Source organism: Myotis yumanensis, unplaced genomic scaffold (assembly GCF_028538775.1).
Source record: "Myotis yumanensis isolate MYYU_CA2020_CCGP unplaced genomic scaffold, mMyoYum1.0.hap1 SCAF_16, whole genome shotgun sequence".
NCBI classification, from domain to species: Eukaryota; Metazoa; Chordata; class Mammalia; order Chiroptera; family Vespertilionidae; genus Myotis; species Myotis yumanensis.
The window spans coordinates 16,749,652-16,764,858 of NW_027223767.1; the positions used below are offsets into that span (position 1 = coordinate 16,749,652).

The following is a 15,207-nucleotide window of genomic DNA, read 5'->3' on the forward strand; positions in this document are numbered from 1 at the left end:
ACCCTTCGGGGCACCATCCTCCAAAGCACCTGCTCCCCTAACTTCAAAGAATGTTAGAATTGGGAGGGTCTTCAGACAGCATTTGGGCCCCTTGCTGCACCAAGGGCCTCACTGGTGGGTAACCACGTCTCCAAACTAGTTCCTTTGTGTTCAGAGTGCTTGCTAAATATTTAATGAAGCATTTGAACACACTGCCTGACTTGGCAAGGGTGTCTGATGACCGTGCGCTGGGGTCCCATGTGGGGACTGGACTGGAGCCACCCTGTCCTGCTGGGAGAGAGGATGCCCTTTGGCACAGCTGTCTACCCAGGTCCCGCTCAGGGCCTTTGGGCTGAATGTCTGGCCCCACCTAACTTGCCCCTAACGGGAAGGTAGTGTCACAAGAAACTTTTCTCATTACCAAGGGAAACCAGACAGGGAAAGCAAACAGTCATATTTCCTGACTCTATGATATCTAAGGTGATTTTGCTTGTATCCAGGCTCTGGAATATTCTATCTGTCTACATTTAGAGAGTGTTATGGGGTATAGAAAAGTCAGCAGGATCAAAGAAGTGACAACGTGAGCCTTAGAGAGTAATAATTACAGTCAGTTGGGATGAGTTGAGTCTCCAAAATTTGAACTAAAAAGCAAACAGCTTTTCTGTTCATGTGGGCACAAAAAAGCTCAGGTAACTTATTTCCAGGTAATCATAGGACAGTCCCGACTGTCCAATATTTTTTACCCAAATGTTCTGTTAATTAAATTATACAAGATTTTTAGCTCCAGTTTTGGTCAATACCTAATGTATTAATCACAAATAGTAAATAGAGCCCTGCCTGAGTAGTTTAGTTGGTTAGAGAGTCATTATGATACTCCAAGGTTGCAGGTTTGATCCCTGGTCAGGCCATATACAAGAATCAACCAATGAATATGTAAATAAGTGGAACAACAAAGTGATGTCTCTCTCTCTCTCTCTCAAAACAAAACAAATAGTAAATAGAAACAAAAGAGTAACACAATCAGGGTGACTGTTTTCACTGCTCATCTGCCCGGGAAGAGAGGGAACAGGTTCGTCTATGAACAAAGACTGACATCTTAATTTTTTAGGCAAGAGACTTTATTTTAAATGTATAATAGTATATTTATTTTGTAAAGAATTAAAAATTTTTAATGTGTTTTTATTCATTTCAGAGAGGAAGTGAGAGAGAGAGATAGAAACATCAGTGATGGGAGAGAATCACTGATCGGCTGCCTCCTGCAGGCCCCAGTGTCCCTGACATGAAATTGAACCGTGACCTCCTGGTTCATAGGTCGATGCTCAACCACTGAGCCACACCGACCAGGCTAAAGAATTTTTTAAAAAATTGGTATTAAAAAAAAAAAATTGGTATTGACAGCAAGTTAGATGAAAAAAAGATTGGGAGAATTAATGTAATAAAGTTTTGTCAATAAGTAGATGATCACTAATTTTATATATATATCTATATATCTATATATCTATATATATATATATATTTTATTGATTTTTTACAGAGAGGAAGGGAGAGGGATAGAGTTAGAAACATCAATGAGAGAGAAACATCAATCAGCTGCCTCCTGCACACCTCCTGCTGGGGATGTGCCCGCAACCAAGGTACATGCCCTTGACCAAAATCGAACCTGGGACCTTTCAGTTCACAGGCTGACGCTCTATCCACTGAGTCAAACCAGTTAGGGCTAATTATATATATATTTTAAAAACTTTATTTTAAATTAGTTGGTTTACTATAAAGTTATAAGCACACTCCAAAATAATCCCCATGCATTCTTTTAAAAAATATATATATTTTTTAATGGATTTCAGAGAGGGAGGGGTAGAGAAAGAGATAGAAACATCAATGATGAGAAAGAATCATTGATCAGCTGCCTCTTGCACGCCCCACACTGAGGATCCAGCCTGCAACCCGGGCATGTGGCCTGACCAGGAATTGAACCATGACCTCCTGGTTCATAAGTTGATGCTAAACCACTAAGCCATGCTGGCCGGGCTCCCCATGCATTCTTTATCCAGATTTCCAAAATGTTAACATCTGCACGTTTTGTTATTCACATTGCTTTATCATTCTTTCTCGATATATATAGACAGTACATATACATATATACAAATTACACACACATACACATTTATATTTCTTAACCATTTGAGAGTAAGTTATAGATTTGATGCCTTACTCTCCAGTATTCAGTATATATTTCCTAAAAACAAGGACATTCTCTTACAAAACCTCAGTGCAATGATCAAAATCAGGAAATAATAAAATACTATTACCTAATTTACTTAAATTTCACCAGTTGTCCTATTAATGTCCTTTATTGCAAAAGAAAAAACTTTCTGCCGGTCCAGCATCATTTATTGCATTTTGTCATCACTTATCTTTGGTCTCCTTTAATTTGGAGCAGTTTCTCAGTCTTTGTTTAATGACTTCAACATTTCCGAAGGATACAGGCCAGTTATTTTGTAGAATGTTTCTCAACTTGAATTTGTCCGATGTTTCCTCACGATTAGATTAGATTGTGCGTTTGGAGCAAGAATATCATAGAAGTGAAGTTGGTCCTTCTAGGTGTCATGTCAGGGGTACACTGCTTTGTCCCACGACTGGTGCTGTTTCCCCTGGTCATGAATAAGTATCTTAGAGGCGATGCTTGGAGATTATGAATGTATCCTGTTTAACATCCATTCATGATTCTTATCTGAATCAATGATTACTTTGATGGTCTGGCAAAGACATTTTTTATTCTACTGATAAAATGGACGAGGAGGCGTGATTTGGTATTAGTTTAAGCACACAGATGTTTCCAGAGAATAAGTTCCAGCTGGGAGCTTAAGGTAGTTTAACCTTGCTCACGCTCACTCGGTTTGGGTGAAAGAGAGCAGGCTACTTGTCTGTATTAAAAACAAAACTAGCCGTGACTGGTTTGGCTCAGTGGATAGAGCATCGGCCTGCGGACTGAAAGGTCCCGGGTTCGATTCCAGTCAAGGGCATGTACCTTGGTTGCAGGCACGTCCCTAGTGGGAGGTGTGCAGGAGGCAGCTGATTGATGTTTCTCTCTCATTGATGTTTCTAACTCTCTATTCCTCTCCCTTCCTCTCTGTAAAAAAAATCAATAAAATATATATATTTTAAAAAAATAAAATAAAAAATAAAAACAAAACTAAAGAAAATCCAAAAAACTTTGCCCCAAACTATTGACCCAGTCGGAGTGTCAAGCTCTGACTTCTGCAAATTGTGTCTCCAGTCTCCAGGAAGTAGGAGGTTTCCTTTCTAACTCTGGCTCCATTCCCGCTTCAGGCCCTGGGCAGAGTCCTTGCGTAAGCTGCTGATGTGGTCACTGGCTGCTGGGGAGACAAATGCAGAGATTTCTCAGTTAAGGAGCTGGCTGTTTCCTTCATAATAAAAAATGAACCCACCCCTAGCTGGTTTGGCTCAATGGATAGAGCGTCGGCCTACGGATTGAAGGGTCCCGGGTTCGATTCCAATCAAGGGCACATGCCCAGGTTGCAGGCTCGATCCCCAGTGGGGGGCCTGCAGGAGGCAGCCAATCAATGATTCTCTCTCATCATTGATGTTTCTCTCTCTCTCTCCCCCTCCCTTCCTCTCAGAAATCAATAAAACAAACAAACAAACAGAAACACCACATTCTTTAGAAACTTTGATTTTTCAACCTGAATAGGGCTTTTCAACTTTGACTGGGCCTGTGGATCCTCTGTGACTCTCTGAATTAGTTTGGTTTAGTGTAGGAGTGATTGCAAGGGGAATATTTAACCCCCAGAGACTGCCCACGGAATCAGAGGGTGTGCAGGATTGGATCTTGACAATATTTGATCAGGTTTCTTCCATTTGTGCCCCTGCTGTTCCTACCTCTACTTGAAAGGATTAAGAAAACTCTTCTTCATATAGGTTTTCCTCCCCAAAATTTCAAAGTACACAGTGAGTTGTGAGTGTTGGTGCTTCATTCTGCTGATAGAAATGTGACAGGCCCTCCCACCATTCCATGAAGGTCACCCCATTTTTTACCTTGGCCAGAGGCCTGACTCATGGTGTACCTGTGTTGTAGGACCAAGCACACCCCCTACCTGACAGGCTGTCACTTGCCATCTGTTACCCGACTGTTCCTCCTACCGCTGCCAGATCAAGGAATGTCACAGTCACAGCCATGTGGACACAGCCCAGCCTGTCCAGCATGTCCTAAGGAGATCACGAGGGAAGGCTGCGGGGATGGCGGGGTCCCTGGGCTAATCCTGCCCCTGTCTCATTACAGCTGCCCTACGAGAAGGCCTGCAAGAATAAGCTGTTTTGTGTTGCTGAGTTACAGCTGGCTACCACCTCTCCGTGAGTCGGATCCAGTCATCACAGTTTCTGTAGTAAACTTCCTCCTGACTTACCTGAACCGACCATTCCCTCTCCTTCCCCTCATGGCCCACAAAGGGCTTTGCATTTATTATCTCATTGCTTCCCCAGCCATCCCATAAGGGGAGGCAACACAGAGATCTGCTTTCCCATTTTACACATTAGAGAATAGACTCAGTAGTTGGGAGCCTGCGTGGAGTCACAAGGGTCACCTCGTAGACTTGAACCCAGGTCTCCGACATCCTGGGCAATGCTGTTTTCATAAGCCTGTGTCAGTTAGAGGCAACCTCTTCCCCGACTCACCTCTTAATCAAATTACTTAATTCAGTAAATGTTTATGGAGCGTCTACTCTGTGCCAAGCACTCCAGGTGCTGCAGATACAGCAGCGAACAACACAAAGAGCCCTGCCTTCCTGCTGCTTTTAAGGGGAGAAGATAACAAATAAGTAAATATTATGTTGTCAAGATGTACTATGAAGATAAGGCAGGGAAGGTGGGAGGGAGTACGGGGTGGAGGTGGGGTGGCAGTTTTAAACGGAGTGGTCAGGCAAGGGCTCGCTGAGCAGGCTTTTTGGTACACACAGGAGGTCGAGGAATGACTATGTGGGTATTGGAAGGAAGAGCAAGTGCAAATGCCCTGGATGGGAGGAATGGCAGGACCTAGCAGTGGTTGCAGGAGCATGAGGGGAGAGAGGCAATGTGTGGGCAGGGGACGGTCACCCGGGGCTGCACAGGCCTTCTTCCATGGGGCTGTTACTGGGAGCTGGGAAGCCAGAGGAATGGATGATCTTTCATTTGTCACCTTGTCATTCTTCCTGCTGTGTTGAGAACAGACTGTAGGAGCAAAGGTGGAAGCAGGGAGCTAGCAAGGAGCTCTTACAATAACTCAGGGGAGAAGGGATGGTGCCTTGGGCCAGGGTGGTAGCAGTGAAGGTGGTTATGTTCTGAAGTTAAAGCCCATAGGATTTGATGACATAGTGGAGGTGGGGAGGGAGGGAAAGAGAGGGGTCTAAGAAATCTTTCAAGGCTTCAGCCTGAGCATCTAGAACTGTGCTGTCCAATTTTAATTTAAATTAAATAAAATTAAAATTTTAGCCCCTCAGTTGTTCTGTGCACATTTCAGGTGCTCAGTACCCACGTATGGCTAGTGATACTGCACAGCACAGCAATAACCACTTCCATGACCGCAGCAGTTCTAGGACGGCAGTGATGCCAAGAACTGAACTGGGGAAGCCTTTGGAAGAATGACTTTGGAAGGCAGGGTGGGGAGGAAGAGAGCACGAGTTTGGTTTGGGATGTAGGTGGTCTTAAGTGCCCTCCCGGCTACCAGTGCTGCGTGTATAACATGGTACCGATGGCCAGTGCTGAATCTACGATTGCAAGACTTGTGTTTCAGATGTGCATGGCTTAGCGCTGCCCATCTCAATTGATAAGGATCCAATTCAAGACGTTTGAGTACTTTGGAATCCAGCCTAACAAGCAGACACAGCTGCTTCCAACAGGGAATTAATGAAACCAAGCACTGCCCTCTTAGCCAATGTGTGTGATCTAGAGACATAGCACACACAGCTGGCCCTACATCACCCCCTAGTGTACATACATAGCAAGCAGCCTCTTTGTTTTTCAAAAGTATTATTAAGCCTAATCTTTAGCATCCAAACACTTCAGTGGTTTTTGACCTTGTGGACATAGATCACCCAAAGAATCTAAGGCAGCGGTCGGCAAACTGCGGCACGCGAGCCACATGCGGCTCTTTGGCCCCTTGAGTGTGGCTCTTCCACAAAATACCAACTTCTGCACATGGGCCACGAAGTTTCAATCGCATTCTGTTTCTTTGTTATGGGGTGGGGCCACAACGTTAGTAACAAAGACAGAATTTCCGGAGGATGAGGCCCAGAAATCAGGATTTTAAAAAGATTCCCAGGTGATTCTAATGTGCAGCCAAGGTTGAGAACCACTGGTCTAGAAGATCACGTGTGCACAGATCAGTGTTTGCATTCGGGGCCTCTGAGACTGTCCCTGTTAAAATATTCTGACAACTCTCAGATCTCTTTCCTGGGTTCTGGAACAGTGCATCCAACTGACATTTCAACGTCTCTGCCTGGTTATCCCATAAACACCTCTCACCATGTCCCAGACTGAACTCTTCTGTCGACTTCCTCTGCCCTTGCTCCTGTGGTCTCTCCCTCATCAGTCATCCAGGCTGTAACCTCGGGACTCATCCTTGAGTCCTCTCTCCCTGTGCTCTGCTTGCAAGCACAGCCTTACCATCTCTGGTTTCTATCTGTTCTCTCCATCCCAACCACTACTGTCTTATTTCAGACATGTGCCATCCCTTAGATCAGGGGTCCTCAAACTGTTTAAACAGGGGGCCAGTTCACTGTCCCTCAGACCGTTGGAGGGCCGGGCTATAGTTTAAAAAAAAAACTATGAACCAATTCCTATGCACACTGCACATATCTTATTTTGAAGTAAAAAAACAAAACGGGAACAAACACAATATTTGTATTTGCATGTGGCCCGCGGGCCGTAGTGTGAGGACCCCTGCCTCAGATGGATCTCCACAGCAGGCTGATCCGTCTGACCCCTCTCCCTCCAATCAATCTGCCCTCTTTTCAGCTGTCATAAAAACAACACAACAAAGCACATGGTTGCTTCCCAGAGCTACCTATTCCGTCTTGGGCTATGTCAGATGGCTAGAAAGTTTTCTTTGTCCTGGTGACACATTTTCCTACAGATTTCAATGACTGGTAGTTGTTCTGCACTTTGGGGCCCCACTGCACCTCAGCAGACTGAAGGACGCTCTCACAAAGCCCCAAGTCTCTTCACCAGGCTGAGCAGACTCCTGGTTTAAACCACAGCCTTTAAATGAGAAGGGGCTGAATGATTTTGTGGGAGGGAAAGCTAAGGCCAGGAAAGGGGCAGGGATGGTGTCTGTCTCACACCCACTGTCACTCTTGTGTTGAGTAGGAAATCTGACACAGGGAAGCTACTCCATAGATAGATATGAAATGGATGGATTTGTGTAAGGGAGTGCTTTGACTACGGTCACAGAGAATTGGTAACAGAAAGAGGATTTAGATCCAATTCTCCCAATTCCTTTTTGAGGTTGCTAGATCTCAGGCAAATTAGTGAGCCTCTTTTGGCTTCTGTTTCCTTCTCTATACGATGATTAACCGTCCTATTTCATAGGATTATTATGAGGATAAACTGAGCATGTGAAGCATTTAGCACAGTCCCTGGCACATGGAAAGGACTAAATAAATGGTAGCCATTATTATTATCTCACACAGCAACTGAGGTGGGTGTGGAGGTCCAGGTGTTTGATTATGTTAAGGGGAAGAAAATCTAGGCTAAATATATCCTTTAGGCAATTTACCTAAGAAGTGAGTTGAATGTGTTATTGCACTGCATCGAGGTTTTTACAGAATAAACTGGTAACACTTATCTATTTGCTACCCTGTGCAGGACGGAATTGGTGGTGGGTGTCACAAAGGAGCTGACAATGAACATCAGCCTAACTAACTCTGGGGAAGATTCCTACATGACAAACATGGCTTTGACTTACCCCAGAAACTTACAGTTTAAGAGGATACAAAAGGTAACTATGACAGCAGTTTAGGAGACATGCCACTCATGGCTTTTCCTCCCTGCATACTCTCTTTTTCTATGGCAACCTCCAAACTGCCTCCAGCTTCATCTTGGTCCATTCAACAAATGATTTAAATCAACTGGAGTGGCTCAGTGGTTGAGTGTCAACCTATGAACCAGGAGGTCATGGTTCGATTCCCAGTCAGGGCACAGGCCCGGGTTGTGGGCTTGATCCCCAGTAGCGGGTGTGCAGGAGGCAGCGGATCAATGATTCTCTTTCATCATTAATGTTTCGCTCTCCCTCTCCCTTCCTCTTGGAAATCAATACAAATATATTAAAAAATAAATTAACTGGATGAAGCCCCTCCAAGCAGCTACATGCCATGGATCCAGTCATGCCATTCTGTCTCACAAACCTTCAATGGTGCCATTTGCCGCACAATCACTCCTCCCTGCCGCAGCCTTTCCTAACCCAGGTTCTGAGAGAGAAGTAATCGCTAATAACTTAGCTGGGACTGAAATGTAAAGTCTGCCCTGCCATTCATCAGCCTGGGATTGCAGACAGGAAGCCAGCTGCAAGATACTAGGAAATGGTATTTTTCCCAAGGACACCCTGCAGCTATAAAGTATCATAACATTGAGCAACTGTGTTCTCTAAAGTCTTTGGAAATCAGAAACTTTGCTTTTTGAAGTTGTATCTGTAATTAGAAACCACCTCACGCTTGCCTGGAGAATCTAAGTCACTTTGACAAAGAGAAACAGCCTATATCCTTCTGAGGTACAGAGCTGCACGTATAGCATTTCTGGACAAAACTTTTCACATCCATCCGAATAGTTCCCAAGGACATGGGTCCCTGGGTCCACTCCGCAGTGCAGACCTGATGTTGAGTGACCCTTTTACACACAGCCCTGCTTTATTTTTAACCTATCAAAACACTGCTTCATTGACATCTCACCTCACCACCACCATTCCCGGGAGTCCTTCAGTAACTGTCTTTTCCTTTGGTAAGACACACCAGTGAAGTTTTCCTCTATAAGGAATCAATAAACCCAGCTTTGTCAGACTACGGTCTGTCCCTGAAGGTCTTAGGCTATTTGGCCTAAGACAGCATCCATTATATGGAAAGAATGAAATGATCTCCTGAGCATCCAGAATGGAACTGGTGATGCACCCTCCTTGGAGAATTAAGAAAATAGTTAAAAAAAAAAAAAAAAAAAAGCAGATACTCAAATTATTCTCTGTATTCAGTGGTCCCGATAAGGAGCCATGATTGAAAAAGGCAGCGTGGTGGTGCTGGGGCTCATGCTAGCCTTCTAGTCCATCTTAGTTATGTTAACTTGCATTGGCCCAAGGCCCAATTCAAATGTCTCCTTCCCTAGGAAGACTTTCATTCATCCAAGTTGAAATTCATCTTCCTCTACTGCTGTTCTCTGTACCTCTCACAGAACCACTCCTTAGGCCTTGTATTTAAATTCCTTAACCATCTACCACTGAGCCCTCCTGCCCAGCTTGCGAGGAAGACAGGGACCAAGTCTGATTTGTGTCCTCAGCTCTGGACAAGGTGTCTTGAATGTGAAAAAAAATGAGGAAATGATGCTAAATTGGTGTGAGAAAACTGTTTTCTTTTTTACCTTTTAAGAACAGTCTTTTCTGTGTTAACAGCCTCCTTCCCCAAATATTCAGTGTGATGACCCTAAGCCAGCTGCTTCTGTCCTGGTCATGAAGTGCAAGATTGGTCACCCCATACTCAGGAGGGCATCTGTGAGTGTTTTGATTGGCTGACTTGTCAATAGACACCTGGAGTTGGTGTCTTCTACTTTCCTGTCCCATTGGAATCTCAGTTGTGGTCCCATGCTTCCCTTCACTGTACAGTCAATCCATAGCTGTGCTTAGAACTGCCAAATCCGCTCTGAAAGTAGGGAGAGGTGGGAGGGGGAATACAGCCAGACAAATTGTTGGCTCACTACAGAGTGAAATAGCACGTAGTATGGAAGGGTCATCAGACCCCAAGTTATTAGTCCTGAGGTGAGTCCCTGATGTGCCATGGAGGATCTTTGTGCTGTGAGAATCTCTGAAATGTTTGCTCAGTTGTAAAAGGGAATAAGAAGGTGACATGGAATAACAAATGCGGAAGCCTATGATACAAAAATGTGAGCAAAATAAACTATTTCCCAGGTCTGTCTCGTTAGTAGGAAGTAGTTTGAATTGTGAGTGGTATAGAGAAGTGACTTTTTTTTCTCTCTCTTTTTTTCAAAATAGGCAAACTTTTCAGTAGTCTGGCAGCTAGAGGAGAGTGCCTTCCCAAACAGGACAGCTGACATCACTGTGACAGTCACAAAGTAAGTAGTGTCTGTGCCACAGCAGACCCAGGCTACGGCCCTGGAAGAAATCTTCCTCCCACGTGCCCGAGAAGAAGGGGACTTCAGTGAGCCCAGAGAAGGCACCTGTGTCCCCATGGTTATCAAATATATTTAAACATTCTTTTATTGACACACAAAGTAAAACTCCGGTATAGTGTGGAAAAATGAGCCTTGGACTGGAGTTCTAATTCTGGTTCATTTAATTTTGGGGAAGCTTTCACCTGCAAAACCTCTATGTTTGGGGGTAGGATGGGATATGGTGTTGGGGAAGGGTTCTCAAATAAAGGTGATACTGTCCCTCAGGGGCAATTCCTAGAGATAGATATTTAAAAAATGTATTTTTATTGATTTCAGAGAGGAAGAGAGAGGGAGAGACATCAATGATGAGAGAGAATCATTGATTGGCTGCCTCCTGCACACCCCACACTGGGGATCGAGTCCGCAGCAACCCGTGCATGTGCCCTGACCAGGAATTGAACCGTGACGTCCTGGCTCATAGGTTGACACGCAACAACTGAGCCATGCCGGCAGGGCTACGTGAAGATATTTTTGATTGACACGACATGGGGGGGGGTCCTACTGGCATCTAGTGGGTAGAGACCAGGGATGCTGCTAAACATCTTACAATATACAGGACAGCTTCTCACAGTGGATTATCTGGCCCAAAATGTTAATATTGTTGAGGCTGAGAAACCCTTCTAAATCAATTTCGCCAAGCCTGGACTTCTAGCAACTCTTCTGCACTCTGCTTATTTCCAAGAGTCTTTTCTTATCTGACCCCTGATGATCCTGGGAAGCCAAGGTATAGAAGCGGCCATATGTACAAAGCAGGTGTGCTGTGCACTGACACTCTTATTTCTTAGTGCCAATGGAAGAAGCTCTTTGGTCAGAGAGACCCACAGACTTCACTTCAAGCATGCCTTCATTGCAGTTCTTCCCAAGTAAGCACTTCCAAGGGGCCAACACCTAGGGGACAGTTTAGAGCATTCTCTCTTGTGGGTGGAACCGGTGGGCAGGCTGGATATGGGGACTGCCTTTCTTTGAGAAGAGGCTGCTTAAAACTCAGGCTCCCATCGATCTCTAGGACACTAACAGTGGTTCCTAGAAGCCCATGGTAGTAATCAAAGTAGTATTGTCAACTGGTCTTGCTACAAAAGGGTCCTGACATGATGCTAAGAAGGGAAGAAGAGAGGGGTTATGGGATTGAAAAGGAAGGAGAAAAGTAAGGCCACTCTGAAGAATGATAATTAGATAAAGAACCAACCCAAATATATACTATTCAAATATTCTGCCTGCTCCCAACTGCCCTACCACCAATTTACATGTTAATATTTAGCTTTGATTCCTCTTAAGGATCTGGTGCTAATGTACCCAACTAGTAGCATTCAGCTTCTAAAAACAAGGGGGCCTTGAGGCTAACACATGTCCTCTCAATTGCAGACCAGCAGTGATGTACATGAACACAAGCCAGGGGCTTTCTGATCACAAAGAATTCTCCTTCAACGTAAGTGCTTAGTACTTATTATTGCAAAGCTACAAGTGACAAAGCAACACCAGCTCTGACTTCCTACTCTTTGCAGATCCATGGGGAAAACTTCTTTGGAGCCGAATTCCAGCTGCAAATCTGTGTTCCAATTAAAATACAAGGGCTCCGGCTTATAAGAGTGAAGAAACTGACAAAGACACAGGTACTTAGAGGCGGTTCTTGACTCTATCACAATTGCATCTCTTTTCAGTGACTACAGATTCTTAAAGGTATAAAAACTAGAGTTCTAGAAAAAGAGTAAAAACAAGATTAGTTGACCTGAGAACACATTAGGAGTAAATTATCAAAGTCATGTTCAGAAGGATTATCAACCACCCACCTCTTAAAGCAATATTTGTTTACTTCCCTTGATAAAAAATAAGCAAAAACTCAAAACTTTTTTAGTAGCCATGGAGACATTTATTTTCCTGTTGAAAATTGTTAAATCCTACTTCTGTGTGACTGGCAAATGAGCTTGATAAATATATGGCATTTCTTGCATGTCTCCTATAAACTGTCTTACCATCTTCCTTTTCTCTCTCCCTCCAGTCTGTCTATCTTGGTCTCTGCTTTGCTACTGCCTCTTTCCCTCGGTTGACTCCTGAGCTGTAGAATGGTTCCCAAAGCCAGCCTGCCAATACCTATAGGCTCTGATTAGTATGACAGCTGAGACCTTGGGCTTTCCTGAATTTTTTCCCCCCCTTAGGCTACATAAAGTGTCAAGGCTCAAAAATGAAAAAATGGAGAGAAACCTACAGAATAGACTCTGCTGACAGAGGGCTTAAAAGTTGTAAACACTGGTTCTCACATGTAGTTTATTTTTAAAGAATGTTTGCTGTTTAAAGATTTCCACAAACATTTCAGTTTCCACTTGGAAACAAAATTCTTGTTTGAAAAGCTGATTAGAATAGGAATTTCACCCTCCCCTGGGGATAGAAATCGAAAACAACACTGGGGGCTTTCAAGGCTAGTGGTCTCTCTCCCTTTGGGGCGGTAAGGCACCTTTGACTTACTTAAATAGACTGTGTTGGCAGAGCAGGTCAGTGGCAGAGCTGAAGTTCAGCATTGTCCCATGGAAATGTATGATGTCTTTCTTTATTTGCTTCAAGGCTGGGGTGTTACATTTCCTCTTGAAGACCATTTCCTTCAGAATCTTATCTGTGAGGTAATGTAGCCAGAGCACATTACTGTAAGGGTGATATTCACCCCAGCAGTTGTTGTTCTCCTTCTTCATTAGCCTGTAGATCTCAAACTGGTAGTCACCTTCACCTGTAAAAAGGTCCTCATCCATGGAAATGTCACAGAAAACCACGACCCCATCCCGCTCCAAGCGTGACAGGGTGTAGTCAATGATGTTGACTTGCAGCCCACAGGTGGGGATAGTACCTGTCTTCCCGCTGAGGGTGTAGTGGACTTCCTTGAGGCTGGTTTTCTTTAACAGCACATTCCCCCAGTGTAAGTCTCGGTGCTCAAAGTGCAGCGATGCCTCTGCAACGGCAAGGGATGCGGTGAGCTGGTGCAAAATGCTCTTTGCAGTAGCTATGGAGGACAACGTCTTTCTCCTTTGCTCTAAGTCAATTCCTCCAAATTCAAATTCAAGCACAATGAAGAGCTGGTCTTGGTCGAAAAAGTCAGGCCGGTCGTTTGCAGACCCTTTGGTTGAGTTATAGTGATCCCAGGCTTTGAGGAGCAAGGGAGGGTAAGGTCCACGAACACAGTGCACTGAGTTCAGCCCAATAAAGCCTTCTGTGCGGTGGCATGCAGCATCAGACAGGAGGCTCAACTCTTTGGAGATGATGATCTCTGGGAGGATTTCCTCAAAAGTTTTCTGATGGGTTCCATTGACTAAATCCGGTCCTTCAATAGCAATGATTTTTAGGGCTACTGGTGTACAATTAGCAATTATTTGAAACACTTCTCCAAACACTCCTTCCCCAATCTTCTCACAGCTTTCCAGTTCCTCCGTGGAAAGGCAAGAGCTAAAGGGGATAGGACCCTCCTGGTCGCATTCCCTATAAACCTTTTCAGCATCAGATGCCTTTTGGTCTGCGACATGAAGTGTCTTTAAGGGGGTGAGCAAATACATGGAAGAGGAGTGCCAAGGGGACGGGGCACTGCTTGTTGTTTTGTTCAGGACAGGCGGGTTTGAATATTCGGACATGAAGGACCCCGAGGGAGAACTGGTAGTGGCGTTGTTGCTCACGTCTGACACAGCAGTCACGACCTTTTTCTTATGGAAACTGAAGGAAGCCCTGGCTTTGGTCCAAGAGCAGTCATTCGGTAATGGAGTCAGGTCCTGGGTAAGGAGTGAATCTTTGCCCATCCTGTGGCCCTTTTTAAACTGGTCGTGATGGAGGAGGGAGGTTTCTACTGCCTCCCGATGTTTCCTTTTCTGGCCTGGCCCAGTTCTCTCAGGTCTGTTGGTTTTCCCGGGTCCTTTGCAGCTCTTGCAACCACTGGCCTCCCCACATTCTGTCTGGACAGCCTCTTGAGCCCCAGTCTCTCGACAAGAGTCCTTGTCTGTGGCCCTCTTCCTCCGCCTGCTTGACAAAGCTGGGCTCTCCAGCCTCTTCCCCATCAGTTCCCTTGCACAGCGGGACTCCCTCATATCCTTCCCACCTGTCCCAAACTCAGAATCCTCAGGGTCCCCCGAGTCCGTAAGGCTAAAGAGAACTGACGTGAGGCTGGCACGAGCTTGGCGGGCCAAGCTGGTGAACCCGCCTCCTCCTATTGCTGCCTCCTGGGAGCAGGAATGAGGTGCTTGGTCCGGAGAGGTGGCATCCAGAGAGGTAGAGGGGCCGGTACCTATGACACTGTCTCCCGGCGCTGGGGACCCGCGGCCGGGACCAGGAGAGGCTGGGGAGCTAAACAGGGAGGCACTGGTGCCCAGCTGGCCGCCGTCGCTGGGCTGGCTGCACACGCTGAGGTCCGGGCTGAGGCGGCCCGGGGTGCTGCTGGGGAAGGGCGGCGGCCCGAGAGGGCTGCAGGGCGTGCTGCACTTCCGCGGCGGCCGCGCTCGCAGCCTCAGGCGCCTCGGAGTCATGATCAGGCTCGGCCGGGCCTTGGAGGTTCGCCCGCCAGCTCGCCTCCGCCGCGGACCCACCTCGCTGCAGAAGTCGGGGTCGTCAGAGTCGTCGGAGGCGGCGGGCGGCGAGGGGTCGTCACTGCTGGCGTTGCTGCTGCTGGTGCTGCTGAAGAAACGCTTTGAATCTTGAGGCGCGAACCACTGCGCGCCGGCCCGGCCCGACCGCCACCGCGGCCCCCCGCCGCCCACAGCCCCATACGTTCGTAAGAGCCGGTTCCGGGGTCGCGGGACTGGCTCCGCCATGGCTCTCACCCGCCAAACTGTTCAAATGCAAACA

The 15,207-nt window shown here is 45.9% G+C and overlaps 2 protein-coding genes across 2 annotated transcripts in view; one reads left to right on the forward strand and one right to left on the reverse strand.

The window, feature by feature from the left end:
* Nucleotides 1–15,207, forward strand: part of ITGAE (integrin subunit alpha E) — a 69,717-nt gene that overhangs the window by 45,967 nt on the left and 8,543 nt on the right. Inside the window, exons 20-26 of the mRNA XM_070393302.1 lie at nt 4,280–4,350; nt 7,837–7,969; nt 9,623–9,721; nt 10,220–10,299; nt 11,184–11,261; nt 11,761–11,824; nt 11,901–12,008. Coding sequence (XP_070249403.1) covers nt 4,280–4,350; nt 7,837–7,969; nt 9,623–9,721; nt 10,220–10,299; nt 11,184–11,261; nt 11,761–11,824; nt 11,901–12,008 — 633 coding nt within the window. The remainder of the gene's footprint in view (nt 1–4,279; nt 4,351–7,836; nt 7,970–9,622; nt 9,722–10,219; nt 10,300–11,183; nt 11,262–11,760; nt 11,825–11,900; nt 12,009–15,207) is intronic.
* On the reverse strand, nt 1,774–15,173 carry HASPIN (histone H3 associated protein kinase). Its single transcript, XM_070393287.1, has 2 exons — nt 12,859–15,173; nt 1,774–3,356 (listed from the first exon to the last, which is right to left on the reverse strand). The coding sequence occupies exons 1-2, from the start codon at nt 15,171–15,173 to the stop codon at nt 3,347–3,349; spliced, it is 2,325 nt and encodes a 774-aa protein (XP_070249388.1). The 3' UTR covers nt 1,774–3,346.